Consider the following 15,630-nt stretch of genomic DNA (forward strand, 5'->3'; position numbering starts at 1 on the left):
AAGAGAAGCAAAAAGGTACTCTGTGCTGACCTGAAAGAAAGAGATTATCATATGGAGAACCCTGAAGGGGCAGGTTTCGTCAGCAAGACACTGGAGTGGCTGATGGAAGTACATCAGTTGTAGATGTCCTGAAACAACACATCTCTCTGAAAACCGACAAAAATCTTCCTGAGTGGTAACCATTTACCTTTCGAGCACCAAAGCCTGGTGAACTTTATACATGTTAAATTCTGTGCACAGTATAAGAATTGTCTGCAACCAATGAACTTGGAGCAATGAGAAACGAGTACCAAAAAACTTTTATGAACTTACACACACATTATATAGACATACACTTAGAATTAGAAGGGTTAAGTTCATTGTTACAGAGTTCTGTGTTGTGTATTGTGTGGTTTTATGTTAAAAAGTGAGTTTGCCTTAGAGAGCCAAGGTGAAGGTGGACTGCTGAGAGAGTGGGAGACGGACTCAGCATGTGCAGAAAATGATCTAAAAATTTCTGGACATGGATGATAAACCACCACTGGGTGGTGCTGTGGAGTGGAAGGAGGCCCAGAGCATGAGTCATAGTCTGGAAGACAGTTTAGAATGTTGGGATTTCAAAAAGGATGTACATTCCGAAGGCAGCCAGAAGGATCCAGACCAAGCCATTGTTCCTCTCTCTGTAAGCAACACAAGAAAACTTCAAATTTTGTGCCCTCTCTCTCAAAGATCTTTTGACTTCAGTTTACCAAACAAACTGAATTTTGTTTATGATCTTTGCTTTGGTTGAGATCAAAATTTTGCGAGTCTTGTGTGTTTTGTGTCTAAGTTTTTCTGTGGGCTGGTTGGAAGTATAACATAGACTTTAATTAAATATGTTATATTTAGATTGGGGAATTTATTAGTTTTACACTGTTATAGAAATTTGCATAGTAACCAGTGGGCATTGTTATTGTTCATCTTTACCCCTGTGTGATATGCCTTCTTTGTGGTTGCTGGTTTGATCTTGTAACAAATGATATACAAGAAAAGTTTGATTCTGTTTTCATGTTTAAAGATAATTTAAAAACAACTTTTGTTTCAGTAACCATTTGTCATGGTGAATATCTACTGCTACCAGGTTTATGGATCCTCTGGTAACACACCCATTTCAATTCCCTGTTCCATTCCTTTGCTGACATGTCTATCCATATTCTATGTTCTGCCAGACTGAGACCACTCACAAATTGGAAGAACATCTTCATCATGTTTCATCTGGGCACCTTCCAACTGGATGGCATTAACATCAACTTCTCTGGTTTCCATTCGCACACGCCTCTAGCCACATTTCCCCATGTCTTCTCTCAATTTGCTTCCCTCTCTCCTTTCCTCTTTCCTGATCTTTCAAATATCTTTCGTGTAGGTCTGTGCCCCTCCCCCTCCTATTCTTCCCTATTTTGCCCAGCCTTTGACACAGATGCTGCTTTTTTTTTGCTTATCCCTTGCTGAAGAACTCAGGCCTGAAAAATTGGTGTCATATGTGATAAGAGTATATAGAGGTGTTTGGGAGATAAATTGGGAAAGGTTTGTTAGAGCAGGTCACACACAAACACTTTAAAACACAGAATTTTTGCTGGAGCTTTTTCCAAGAGGGCTCAGACTCATGATGGACTGTTATTTGAAAAAGGCAACAAATGTAACAATAGGCCATAGCAGCTTTGACTGGAAAACAGAACTTACTGTCTGGAACGTCATGTGATCTTTGCAGGCAGCGAGGACAAAAAAAAGACTCTGCTCTCAGAGTTGGAGGGAGCGTGAGAGAGAGAGAGACACACACAGACACATCGGTGGGACAAGCTGGCAAGCTTTGGAAGACAGCCTGGTCAAAGGGAAGGACTGGTTGTCTGGTGAGTCCCTTGGAATAGGTGAAACAGAAAGGAACTCTGTCATGACCTGAAAAAACAACAAGAACCCTTCTGAGTGGTAACCATTTACCTGTTAAGCATCAAAGCCTGGTGAACTTTATTAATGTTAACTTGTGTGCACAGTACAAGAATTGCCTGCAACCAGTGAGATTGGACTGTTATCCAAAGAACTTTGCTGAACGAACACACACATTATACACACGCGTGCTTAGAATTAGAAGGGGGTTAAGTGAGTCAATAGAGATAAGTTAAAGTTTGATTCTATTTTCATGTTTAAAGATAATTAAGAACAACTTTTGTTTAAGTAACCCTTTGTCGTGGTGCATATCTGTTGTTGCTGGGTTTTGGGGTCCTCTGGACTCGTAACAGTTATCTTTACCTCCTCTGGACTCTGGGAGACCTGCTGAGTTCCTGCAGCGCGCCTGTGTCCAATCGTGTCACAGACCAGCCATGAAAACTGTGGCGAAAGGGGACTGGACAGGCCCGGGGAGCTTGGTTGCCACTTCACTCCTCGCTCTTATTAAACATGCTGGCCTGCTCCATGTCAACCATCTGGTCCCTACATAGAGAAACACATCGTCCCTCACATGCACGTTCTGCTTTGTCGGTGTTTCTCGGAGCTTTGCACCATTCTTGCCTACGAACGCAGATTCTCGTCAGTGCTGGAGGGAGACGACACCTGACACTGAACGTATTGGAGCCTGCAGCGCCCTGGCGGAACCTTCGTGTCGCCCCGGAACGTGTATCCCCCGGATGTTAAAGAAGGTGGCACCAATGGCCAGCGCGTAAGGACGTTGCCATCGTGGCCCTGCCCCGGTCTTCCCTGCTCCAGCCCGCCCCGTCCTCGGACCTCCTGCTCCCGCCGCCGACTGGCTTGGGATCGCCAGCCTCAGTCGCTGGTTGGCGGCCGCTGACGCCGGGCCTGGAGGTGCCGGCCGGCGGGCCCGGTGCCGGGGCTCCCACCGAAGGGAGGCGGAGGCTCCGGGTCTGAGCTGCCATCCAGCGCAGCTTGGAGCCGGCTCCTGGGTGGTGGTGTGTGGTTCTCCGAGTAGGTCCGCGGCCGCATCGCCGCTGACAATGCCCTATGGGCCATCGGGTCCGGAATCCTATCGGTTGAAGCTAGCGTGTCACATTTGACAAGGTGGCTGAGATGTCCCAGTGAGGGTCGTCTTCGGTCGGGCACGGCTTGGCTCCAGGTCTTTTGCCAAGGGACCATGACACAGCCGGAGTCACAGTGAAAGAAGATGATGTACTCATCCAGACGAAAACCCGTGCTCTACTTCACCAAGGAAGATAGCAGGTAAACGAATGATGCTCAATGGAAGAAGTTGCAAAAACTTACTATTTGTTTCTCAATAGTGTGGGGTATCTACCGAAATGGCGTTATCCCCTTAGGTGCGCAAGCTGCCCACTCATCCAGCTCTGCCTTGACTGTCGAAACCGCTCGCTTGACAGCTAATTTCTTGTCTCCGAGATTTGTTGTACCAGTTGACCTCTTGTCACGGTGTGTGAGAGACACTTCACCATTTTGGATGTATAAGCTCTTTACTAATAAAAAATCATCTGTTAACAAGTGAAGTAAATATAAAATTAACACTTGCTTAAATTAAATAGCATGTCAATCTGATTCAAATCCATATTTATATAAAGGAAATAAGAGATGTACTAAATCTGCACAGCACTCTTAGCTAATTTCACTAATTTTTGTTGTCTGGTAATTGTGTGTAGTTCTATAGAATGTTTTGATTGTAAACAAAACATGTTTTTGCCGTCTGCGTGCATTGGTACACTCTATATCAAATTCTTTATTAATTATCAAATTTCACTTGGCATGCATAGCTTTCCTAGTTTGGAAAGCTGCTTGTGTTATAAAATTTTGGCTTATTGGATCCTTTAGAAGAAAAACTATTTTAGGTACTCCACTTTAGGTACAATCACCATCCATTCCCCCCCCCCCCCCCCCCCAGAATTCACAAGATCACGATATAGGAGCAGAAGTAGGCCCAATGGCCTATCAAGTCTGCCCTGCCATTCCAATCATGAACTGATCCATCCTCCCACTCAACCCCACCCTCCCAGCCTTCTCCCTGTAACCCTTGATGCCCTGGCTAATCAAATACCTGTCAATCTCTACTTTGCTTCCACAGCTGCCTGTGGCAACAAGTTCCACAAACTCACATTTTTCCATGTCTATTTTAAATTGACATCCTTTTTATCTTGAATTAACAGGTACAAGTTACACTGTTCAAAATGATTTTCCCTGAACGTTCACACTTTCTGATGCATATATTTCCAAAGCATATTATCTGAAAGTTAAATGTATGGCATTTCAGTAAGAAGTGAAATTCCTCCTTCATTTTATTTTTAAATGACTTGAAAGGTCATTTTGATCCAAATGGATTCTTGTCTGTTTTTTTAAAAATAAAAATTAAAGTGAGCTCAGACTTGATTGTTAGATATTTCAGATATTAAGGGAATGGGGATATGGTGGAGTGCACGAAAGTGTAACTGGAGCAGGCACAGGTGGTGGTGGATTGCGTGACTCTTGCTTTGATTTTTGCATCCCTATTTATGGTGTTTTTTTTAAACCATTTGAAATAAAAATGAAAAACTTAGAAGATTAATTTGTTCTTTTCAATTTTGGGACCGATGAATGAAACCAGTCAATTCTCTCAGGCCATTTTTTTCTGCTGTGGTCTCCTATTCTGTATGGACCTCTCTCCCAGTCTTCTCCTTCACAGCAGGTGGGTGTTCTCTACTCTGGTGTCCTGCACCATTCTGCCTGCTGCTTCCCCAAAGTCCATGACCCTCATGGCCTGGGCTGCCAGGCATTGTTGCTGCCAATCCCATACTGAAGGCCTCAAAGCCCTTTGTTTCTTCCTCATTAATAGACCCAACCAGTCCCTATCCACCATGATCTTCTTTTAAATTTTAATTCAGACATACAGCTCTGTAACAGGCCAATTTGGTCCACAAATCCATGTTGCTCATTTTACACATCATTAACCTACAACACCAGTACATCTTTGAAGGTGGGGAGGAAACCAGAGTCCCCAGAGGAAATCCACGCAGTTATGGGGAGAACATACAGACTCTTTTCAAGCAGCACGACATTCGAACCCAGGTCCAGTCCTGATTGTTGGCACAGTAAAGGTGCTACGCTAACCATTGCCAACCATGATCCCCTTGTGACTGGCAGTACTTATCCTCAATCTCAATAATTTTTCCTTTGACTCATTCCAGTTTCTCCAAGTCAAAGGGGTAGCCATGGGTATCTGCAAAGGTCTCAGATATTTTTAATGTTTAAAAAAAAAATTCAGACATGCAACAGGCCCTTCTGGCCCATGAGCCCTTGCCCCCCAATTTACCCCCAATTTACTTATAATCCCTGGTACGTTTTGAATGGTGGGAGTAAACCAGACCCCTCGGAGAAAATCCACGCAGACGCAGGGAGAATGTACAAATTCCTTACAAACAGCACGGGATCCAAACCCCAGTCCTGATCACTAGCACTGTAAAGGGATTGTGCTAACTGTGCCACCTCTAATGCCTATCTTTTTGGTGAGGCTCATCAACTTTTCCTTTACTTCATTAACATCTACGTCGGTGCTGCCTCATGCATCCTTGTTGAGCTTGTCAACTTTATCTGCTTTACTCCCAACTTCCATCTCAACCTCAAATTCACTTGGTTCAGCTCAAGCAACACTATCCCCTTTCTCAATCTGTGTGTTCCCATCACTGGATGAAACCAAACTTTCGACAGGTGTTTTCTACAAACCCACTGACTCCCAAAGCTACTTTGTCTACACCTCTTCACACCCTGTCCCCTGTAAGGATTCCATTCTTTTCTCATAATTCCTCAGTCTCCATTCATCTAATCCTAGGACAAGGTCTTCCAAGGTGTAATCTTTTTCAAAAAACATGGCTTCCCCTCTACTATCATCAACTTGTCCCTCACCTGCATATCCACCATTACCCGCACATCTGCTTAGGTTCCCTCCACCCCTATGCGCAACGAGAAGATTCCCTTCGTCCTCAACTACCACCCCTCCACATCCAACACATTATCCTCCTTTATTTCTGCCACCTACTATGTAATCCACAACCAGACACATTTCTCCTAGGTGAAGCACAATAGGCTGCAGATGCTATGATTGTAGTAAAAACACATTGAAATGCTGGAGGAACAAGGAGGAGTCACGTGTTGGGGAACTCTAGCCCTCTCCGGAAAAGTTTTTAAAAAACACAGAAAACACAAAGGCACAAACATAAAAATTAAAATAAAGTGAAAGTAAAGGTGGGAAGAAAATGGCAGCGAAGAAAGAAAAGTCAAAAGCAACGGGAAGAAGAGAAGAAGAAAGGACGTCGGAAGAAGAAGGTGAAGGCCTTACCAGTCCGAGGAGGCCTGCCGTGGAGAGAGAAGCCCACTCCCTAAGGTCAGTTGAAGTCCCCTTGGGACTACAAAAATGGCTCGCGGAGCCAAGCAAAAGTGCGCAACCGCGCATGACAAAAAAAACACTGACGGGAGGGGGGACCAGCTGAGGAGTCGGTCTCCACAGTTGAGAATGACAGCTACAACACGACAACAGGAAGAGAACATAGAAAACAACGAGAACAAGAAAGAAGAGAGTAAAAAGAAAACAAGGAAACAACAGATGACCAACCCAGAGGAAGAAGAAGAAGAAGAACATAGAGAAATGGAAGAAGAAGGGAAAGGCAAGACAATGGATATATTTTTTTTTAAAGAATATATGAAATCAGTAAAAGAATGGCAATCACAAGAATTTAGTGAAATAAAAAGAATTAAAAGTACAGAAGAAAAAATGAATAGATTAGAGATGGTCATGTCAAATATAGGAAAAAGAGTGGACAAGGTGGAAGAACGAGAAACAGCCGTAGAAATGGAAGTAGAGGACTTAAAAAAGAAATTAGAAGAATCTAATAAAAAAGTTAAAGAGACACAAGAGTTGTTAGCTCAGAAGATAGATATAATGGAAAATTATAATAGAAGAAATAATATAAAGATAATAGGCCTTAAGGAAGATGAAGAAGGCAAGAAATTGAGAGAATTTATAAAAGATTGGATCCCCAGGGTCCTAGGAAGACCAGAATTACAGGAAGAAATGGAAATAGAAAGGGCACATAGAACATTAGCCCCGAAACCACAGCCACACAAAAAACAAGATCCATTTTAGTAAAATTCCTAAGATATACAACAAGAGAAAATATATTGGAGAAAGCAATGAAGAAAATAAGAGAAGACAAAAAGCCACTAGAATACAAAGGTCAAAAAATTTTTTTCTATCCAGACATAAGTTTTGAACTCCTGAAGAAGAGAAAGGAGTTTAATACAGCAAAAGCGATCCCATTGAAAAAAGGATATAAATTTATGCTAAAGTACCCAGCGGTACTTAAAATAGTTATTCCAGGGCAGCAAAACAGACTATTCTCAGATCCGGAGGAAGCACGAAAATTTGCAGAACAACTACAAAACAGACAGAGAGATGAAGACATGTAACGAGAGTAAAAATGACCACGAACTATATGTATGTGTGTATATGGGTGTATATATATATATATATATATATACATAATATAGGTGTATGTGTGTGTGTGTGTGTGTGTGTGTGTGTATATATATATATTATATAGGTGTATATAATATATATATTATATAGGTGTATATAATATATATATATTATATAGGTGTATATAATATATATATATTATATAGGTGTATATAATATATATATATTATATAGGTGTATATAATATATATATATGTGTGTGTGTGTGTGTGTACATGAGTGTATCCGTATTTAAAGGAAAATATATAGAGTATAGATAAGAATTAATAAGGGAAAGAAAGGGAAGAGAGGAAGTAAGGAGGGAATTAAGAGAGTGACCTTTGTTATATATGAAAATTAAAATCTTTTCTGGGGGAGGCTGGGTGGGGAGGAGTTACGGTCACTGCAAAATCAGTTGACGCTTGCGAGTGAAATCGCAAATCCAAATGGAGAGGGGAGATGTGGTTGCCCGACAAGGGACAAAGGGCAACTCAGGAAGGGGAGGGGATAGTGGGGTTAAAGAAATTTTAGATAGGAGAATAAGGGAAATGTTTGATGTTTTAGAAATGTTGTCTTATAAAGTGTTCAAAACAAGAAAGCAGAAATGGATAAGAAGGAAAGGTGATGATGAGGAAACGGAAAGGAAAGATAAACAAAGTATGAAATGGCTACGTTGAACTATATGACTTTAAATATTAACGGAATACATAACCAAATCAAAAGGAAGAAACTGCTAAATTTACTAAAAAAAGAAAAAATTGATATAGCATTCGTGCAAGAAACACATTTAACTGAAGTGGAGCACAAGTAATTAAAGAGAGATTGAGTAGGACATGTAACAGCAGCGTCATATAATTCAAAAGCTAGAGGAGTAGCTATATTAATCAGTAAAAATGTACCAATTAAAATAGAAGAGGAAATAATAGATCCAGCAGGGAGATATGTAATGATAAAATGTCAGATATATTCAGAGTTTTGGAATTTACTCGATGTATATTCACCTAACGAAGAAGATCAAAAATTTATGCAAGATATTTTTTTTAAGATAGCAGACACGCAAGGGAACATACTAATAGGAGGGGATTTCAACCTTAATTTGGATTCAAACATGGATAAAACTGGGAAAAAACTAACAGAAAGAACAAAGTAACCAAATTTATAATTAAATCGATGCAAGAAATGCAACTTTTGGATATATGGAGGAAACCACACCCAAAGGAAAAGGAATATTCATATTATTCGGGTAGACATAAAACATACTCAAGAATAGACCTATTCCTGTTATCAGCTCGTATGCAAGACAGAGTAAGAAAAACAGAATATAAAGCTAGAATATTATCGGACCACTCACCCCTGATATTGACAATAGAGTTAGAGGACATCCCTCCAAGAATGTATAGATGGAGATTAAACTCTATGCTACTTAAAAGGCAGGACTTTAGAGAATTAATTGAAAGACAAATTAAAATGTACTTTGAAATAAATACGGAATCAGTGAAAGATAAGTTTATACTATGGGATGCAATGAAAGTGTTCATCAGAGGGCAAATAATAAGTTAGGTAACCAAGATGAAGAAGGACTACAATCAGGAAACAGAGCAGTTGGAAAGGGAAATAGCAAATATAGAAAAAGAATTAGCAATGAAGGAAGACACAACTAAAAGAAGAGAATTGGCAGATAAAAAAATAAAATAAGAAACACTACAAATATACAAGGTGGAGAAGAACATAATGAAGACAAAACAGAAATATTATGAACTAGGAGAAAAAACGCACAAAATTCTAGCATGGCAGCTTAAGACAGAACAAACTAAGAGAATGGTATTGGCATTCAGGAAAAAAGACAAACAAATCACATATAATCCAACGGAGATTAATGAAAACTTCAGAGAATTCTACGAACAATTATACCAAACTCAAAACAAAGGGAAAGAAGACAAAATAGATGAATTTTTAACTAAAATTGAACTACCAAAATTACAAATAGAGGAACAAAATAAATTAACAGAACCATTTGAAATAGTAGAAATACAAGAGATAATAAAAAAACTACCGAATAATAAACCACCAGGAGAGGATGGATTCCCAATAGAATTCTATAAAACATTTAAAGATTTATTAATTCCTCCCCTCCTGGAAGTAATCAACTAGATTGATAAAACACAAAGCTTACCAGATTCATGCAAAACAGCAATAATTACAGTAATACCAAAGACAGGGAAAGATCCACTCGCACCAGCATCATATAGACCAATATCTTTACTTAACACAGATTATAAGATAATAGCTAAACTATTACCAAACAGATTAGCCGACTATGTACCAAAAATAGTAAATCTAGACCAAACTGGATTTATTAAAAAAAGACGAACAACAGACAATATTTGTAAATTTATTAACTTAATTCATGCAGTAGAAGGAAATAAAGCTCCAACAGTAGCGGTTGCTTTAGATGCAGAGAAGGCCTTTGACAGAGTAGAATGGAATTATTTATTCAAAGTACTACAAAAATTCAGTTTACCAGAGAAATATATTAATTGGATTAAAGCATTATATAAGCAGATCAACAAGGCAGGGATGCCCACTGTCGCCCTTATTGTTCGCGTTAGCTATAGAACCACTAGCAGAATTGATAAGAACAGAAAATAAAATAAAAGGGATAAAAATAAAAGACAAGGAATATAAAATTAGTTTATTTGCAGATGATGTTATAGTATACTTAACAGAACCAGAAATATCAATAAAAGAATTACATAAGAAATTGAAGGAATATGGAGAAGAGTCGGGATACAAGATTAACGCAAATAAAAGTGAAGCAATGCCAATGAATAATGCGGATTTGTCAAAATTTAAGAAAGAATCACCATTCAGATGGCAAATGCAAGCAATACGATACCTAGGTATACAAATAAATAAAAACCTCAGCCATCTATATAAACTCAATTATTATCCACTAATGAAAAAATTACAGGACGACTTAGAGCATTGGAAAGACTTACCACTAACACTAATAGGAAGGATAAACTGTATTAAAATGAACATTTTCCCAAGGATACAATGCCTATTTCAGGCATTGCCAATACACTTGATGGAGAAATTCTTCAAGGAGTTAAAGAAAATAATAAGGAAATTTTTATGGAAAGTGGGGGAAACCGAGGATAGCACTAGATAAATTAACAGAATGGTATAAACAAGGAGGCTTACAACTGCCAAACTTTAAAAATTAATGTAGAGCCGCATAATTAAGATACCAATCAGATTTTTATCAAACAAGGGAAAAGCCAGATTGGACTAGATTAGAACTAGATAAAATAGGGGAGAAGATACCTGAACATATATTATATAAATGGGATGAAAAATTGGTACAACGTAGGAATTCTCCATCTGCTCAATATTTGGAAGAAGATTCATGTAGAAAGGAATAAAACAAATTACCAACTACCAAAACTAATACTGACACAAAATCAGCTAATCCCTTTTACAATAGATAACCTTTCCTTTAGAGAATGGGAGAAAAAAGGGATCGAAAGAATAGAAAATTGCTTTTCAGGAAATAAATTATTATCCTTTGAACAAATGAATGATAAATATAATATAACTCACGATACAGTGTGGGCATACTACCAACTGAAATCCTACTTGAAGGACAAATTGGGAAGCAGTCTGAGGTTACCAGAGGGAAGTAATTTTGAATATGTGATTACAGACACAATGATAAACAAAAAATTTATAACATATATGTATATTAAACTGCAAGAAAAGGAGAATGAGGAAACAAATGGTAAAACTAAACAAAAATGGGAACAAGATTTAAATATAAAGATAAAGAAGGAAACATGGGAGAAGTTATGAGAAATACAATAAACACGAGGTTACGTATGATACAATATAACTGGATACACAGGCTATACATTATACCTCAAAAGTTAAATAAATGGGACCCAACAGTATCTGACAGATGTTTTCGCTGTAAAAAGGAAATGGGAACAACAATTCATGCAATCTGGACATGTGAGAAAGTGAAAAAATTTTGGGAAGATCTAAACCAGATATTAAATAAAATCACAAAAAGCAATATACCAAAAAACCCAGAGATCTTCCTCCTAAGTAACATAAAAAACAAAGAATTTGGACTTGATTTGGATGGTGCACAAAAAAGATTTGTTAGGATAGCCCTAGCTGTAGCAAAAAAATGTATTATGTCAGCCTGGAAATTAGAAGATAACTTGAGAATACAACAATGGTATATAGAAATGAATAAATGTATTCCATTAGAAAAAATAACATATAATTTAAGAAATAATATTACAATATTTGAACAAATATGGGAGCCATACATGAAACACAATAGAGAAAACCTACCAGGGACATCTACCACCTAAAATGACAGAAGGAGAAGGAAATGAAAAGAATTGACTCAGTGGAATTTCTTGTTTATTTTTATTGAGTGACAACATTGTTTGACGGGTTTAATGTATCTTAGATTCGAACTTTAAATGAATGGGAGGGGAGGTAGGGAGGGTGGGATGGGAAGAGGGAGGGTGGGAGAAAACGACACTGTATATATTTGAAAAGAAAAATGTATGTATCTTGATCAATGTGGTTTATAGTGTGAAAAATAAAAAAATTTTAAAAAAAAAAGAAATGCTCGAGGAACTCAGCCAGTCTTTTCAGATTCTGTAGGAGACTCCAGCGATCTTCTCTGCCACTCTTATGGTCCTGTGGATTGACCTCTGATTTATTTCTCTGCAGCAACTGTACCACACTGTGATGCAGCCGGCCAGGATGCTCTTGACCTCCTATAGAAGGTAGACACTATGGTGGCCAGTCGCCTTGCCCACAAACCCACTGACTTCTCAGGATGTACAGTCGCTGTTGCGTTTTCCTGACAAATGAGGTGATGTTGAGTGTCAGCGATTGGTCACTTGTTAAGTGCACTTCAAGGAACTTGGTGCTCTCCATTCTCTACTACAGAGTTGCTGATTTCATAATCACAAGATAAAGGAACAGAAGTAGGCCCGTGGAGTCTGTTTCATGACTCTACCCATATCCCCTGATGCCCTGACCAATTAGATACTTATGAATCTCATGCTAAAATTCTCCCAGTGATCGGGCCTTCACACTGTATGTGGCAATGAGTTCCACAAATCTATGACCCTATGTCTAAAGAAGTTTTTTCTCATCTCTGTTTTAAATGAATAACTTTAAGACTGTGCTATCTTGTCCTTGATTCACCTACCAAAGGCAACATCTTATCTACATCCACTCTGTCAAACTCTTTCAAAATTTGAAATGTTTCTATGAGATTCCCCTCTCATTTTTCTTTTCTCCAGTGAATACAATCCAAGAGCTGCCAAACGTTCCTCTTACGTTAGCCCTCGCATTCCGGGAATCATCCTAGTAAACCTCCTCCGCACCCTCTCCAATGGCATCACATCCTTTCTCAGATAGAGGGCCTAAAACTGCACACAGTTCTCCAAATGAGGTTGCACCAGTGCCCCACACAGCCTCACCAACACCTCTTTACTCTTATACACTATTCCTCTTGAAATAAATGGCAACATAGCATTCGCTTTCTTCACTTCCAGTCCCACCTGGTCATTAACTTTTATAGGTTTCCCTGCATGAGGGCGCCCAGGTCCCTTTGCACTTACGAGGTTTGAATTTTGTCCCCATCCAAATAATCCCCTGCCTCTTTATTTCCACTGCCAAAATGTAGAACTGCACATTTCTCAATGTTGGATCTTACCTGCCATTTATTTTTACCCAGTCCCCAAACTATCTATATACTTCTGCAACTTTTCAGTTTCTTCAACACTTCCTGCTCTGCCACTTACCTTGGTGTCATCTGTAAATTTGGCCACAAAACTATTCAATTCATAATCCAAATATTAATATAAATTGTAAACAGTAGTGGCCGAGCCTTGCAGGGCACTGCTTGTTACAGGCAGTGAACCTTATCAACCAGGATCCCTTTATTTCAACCCTTTGTTTCCTATCTATCAGCCAATTTTCTATCCAATCTAATATTGTCCCTGTAATTCCATGGGCTCTCATCTTATTAAACAGCCTCACATGTGGCACCTTATCAAAAGTCTTCTGAAAATCCAGTACCTCCCCTTTGTCCATCCTACTTGAGATTTCTTCAAAAAATTCTAATAGGCTGGTCAGACAGGATCTACCCTTCAAAAAACTATGCTGACTTGGACCGATCCTGTCATCCATCTTGAGGTATTTCATAACCACGTCTTTGAGGATCGATTCTAATACCTTCCCAACCACTAACATCAGACTAATAGGCCTATAGTTTCCTTTTTTCTGTCTCCCACCTTCCTTAAACAGCGGATCCATATTTGCAACCTATCAATCCTCTGGAATCATGAGTCTATTGACTTCTGGAAAATCATCACCAATGGGTCCACAATCTCCAAAGCTACCTCTTTTAGAACCCATTATGTGCAGTGGAGGGTAAGCATTCCTGGTCCTCCTGAAGCCCATAATCATCTCCTTCGTCTTGTCCACATTGAGACTGAAATCATGAAATTTTCCATCTCTTCTCAGTAGTGTGACTCATCATTGCTACTGATGAGGCCAATCTGCAATTGTATCATCTGCAAATTTTTATAACACTGTTGGAGCTGGATCTAGAGATGCAGTCATGGGTCAGTAGCATGAACAGGAGTGGGCTGAGCACACAGCCCTGAGGTGTGCCAGTGCTCAGCGTGACAATGCTTGATATTCTGCTACCAAGATGGACAGACTTTCCATTAGAAATCAAACCAGTTACAGAGAGGGGTGTTAAGTCCCAGCAAGGACAGTTACTCCACCAGCCTCTGTCCAGTAAGGGTAGCTAAACTTATTGCATGACACTTTTAACCACTCAGCACATCTAAATGTTATACCCACGTGTTGCTGATGAGAAGTTTTGAATGGAAAAAAACATTGTGTGATCACGTAAGTGATCATTGCTTTTGATGAGAGCAAAGTCATTGAAGCAAGATGGAGATTATCAGGATGTGGAGGGTTGAAGTGAGGAAGGGAAGGGTTGGGGAAGTCAGAGGGAAAGGGTGATGGGAGCCAGGGTGAGAATTCGCTAGAGGTTCAACGTCAGCCACCAGGGCCAGGGTGAGAGTTCACATCGGAAACTCGCTCCTGTAGGCATTGGGGACAGGGTGAGAGTTCACATTGGAGACTCTGTCCGGTAGGCCATTAGGGCCGGGGTGAATGTTCACATCAGAGACTCTGTCCTGTAGGCACTGGGGCCAGATGAGAGTTCACATCGGAGGACTTGGTCCTGTTGGCACTGGGGCCAGGGTGAATGTTCACGTCAGAGACTGTCCTGTAGGCACTGGGGCCAGATGAGAGTTTACATCGGAGGACTTGGTCCTGTAGGCACTGGGGCCAGGGTGAATGTTCACATCAGAGACTCTGTCCTGTAGGAACTGGTCCAGGTAAGAGTTCATGTTAGAGGTTCGTTCCCGTAGGTGCTGGGGCCAGGGTGAGAATTCACATTGGAGGTTTGTTCCTGTGCCGCTGGGGCCAGGGTGAGGGTTCATGTCAGAGGCCTGGTCCTCTAGGCTGCTGGGGCCAGGGTGGTTAGTTCATGTCAGAGGCTTGGTCCTGTAGGTTGCCAGAGCCAGGGTGAGAGTTTACATTGGAAGATTTAGACAAACTAGCTGCAAGACCATGTTAGATGCTGAGTATATTGCAATGAGTAACTCATCTCCTTATTCACCAAACCTTTCCACTAACTGCAAGGCAGAAGTCAGAGATGTAACAGAATATCCTCTGCTCGTTGAGATAACGACACCGTCCAGAAAAAAAAGCAGCCCACATGACTGGTACCTCGTGCCCTGTCCTAAACATTCATTCCATTCACTTTATTAAAAATCTTCATTCCTTTGTGGCAATGGTGTTTTATAAAATCTACATCATCTTGACATGTCTTCAAAATTCTGTGTTTTGTTCGAATTGGTACAGACAAGGTTATTTTGTTTCATTACCAATCTTTAGTTGTATCTATTGCTCCCTCCTTGAAGCTGCATCTAAATAAAGGGATCTCAAAAAGCAATGTATTTAACACAGTTATGAAATTATACCATCAGTTTTAATGATTAATGTTTAGTTGTAAAAGTAGGATTTACACCAGAGGTGTGGTTTTTGGCCAACACGTTCAGGAG

The 15,630-nt window shown here is 39.9% G+C and overlaps 1 protein-coding gene across 6 annotated transcripts in view; it reads left to right on the plus strand.

Annotated features, from left to right (window-relative positions):
- The first annotated feature begins 601 nt into the window (after positions 1 to 601).
- The window catches only part of b4galt7 (xylosylprotein beta 1,4-galactosyltransferase, polypeptide 7 (galactosyltransferase I)), a 50,263-nt gene continuing 35,234 nt past the window's right edge, over positions 602 to 15,630 (plus strand). Inside the window, exons 1-2 of one of the 6 annotated variants that reach the window (XM_069899275.1) lie at positions 602 to 661; positions 1,727 to 1,865. Coding sequence is in view for 3 of the 6 variants with exons in the window: in XM_069899272.1 (XP_069755373.1) it covers positions 3,128 to 3,183 (56 nt within the window). In the remaining 3 variants the exon portion in view is untranslated. Of the gene's footprint in view, positions 662 to 1,726; positions 1,866 to 2,579; positions 3,184 to 12,202; positions 12,348 to 15,630 lie in introns of those variants that run through there. The other 5 variants (XM_069899273.1, XM_069899277.1, XR_011345009.1 and 2 more) reach the window with 5 other exon arrangements.

The sequence above is a fragment of the Narcine bancroftii genome, chromosome 9, assembly GCF_036971445.1.
Source record: "Narcine bancroftii isolate sNarBan1 chromosome 9, sNarBan1.hap1, whole genome shotgun sequence".
Lineage (NCBI taxonomy): Eukaryota > Metazoa > Chordata > Chondrichthyes > Torpediniformes > Narcinidae > Narcine > Narcine bancroftii.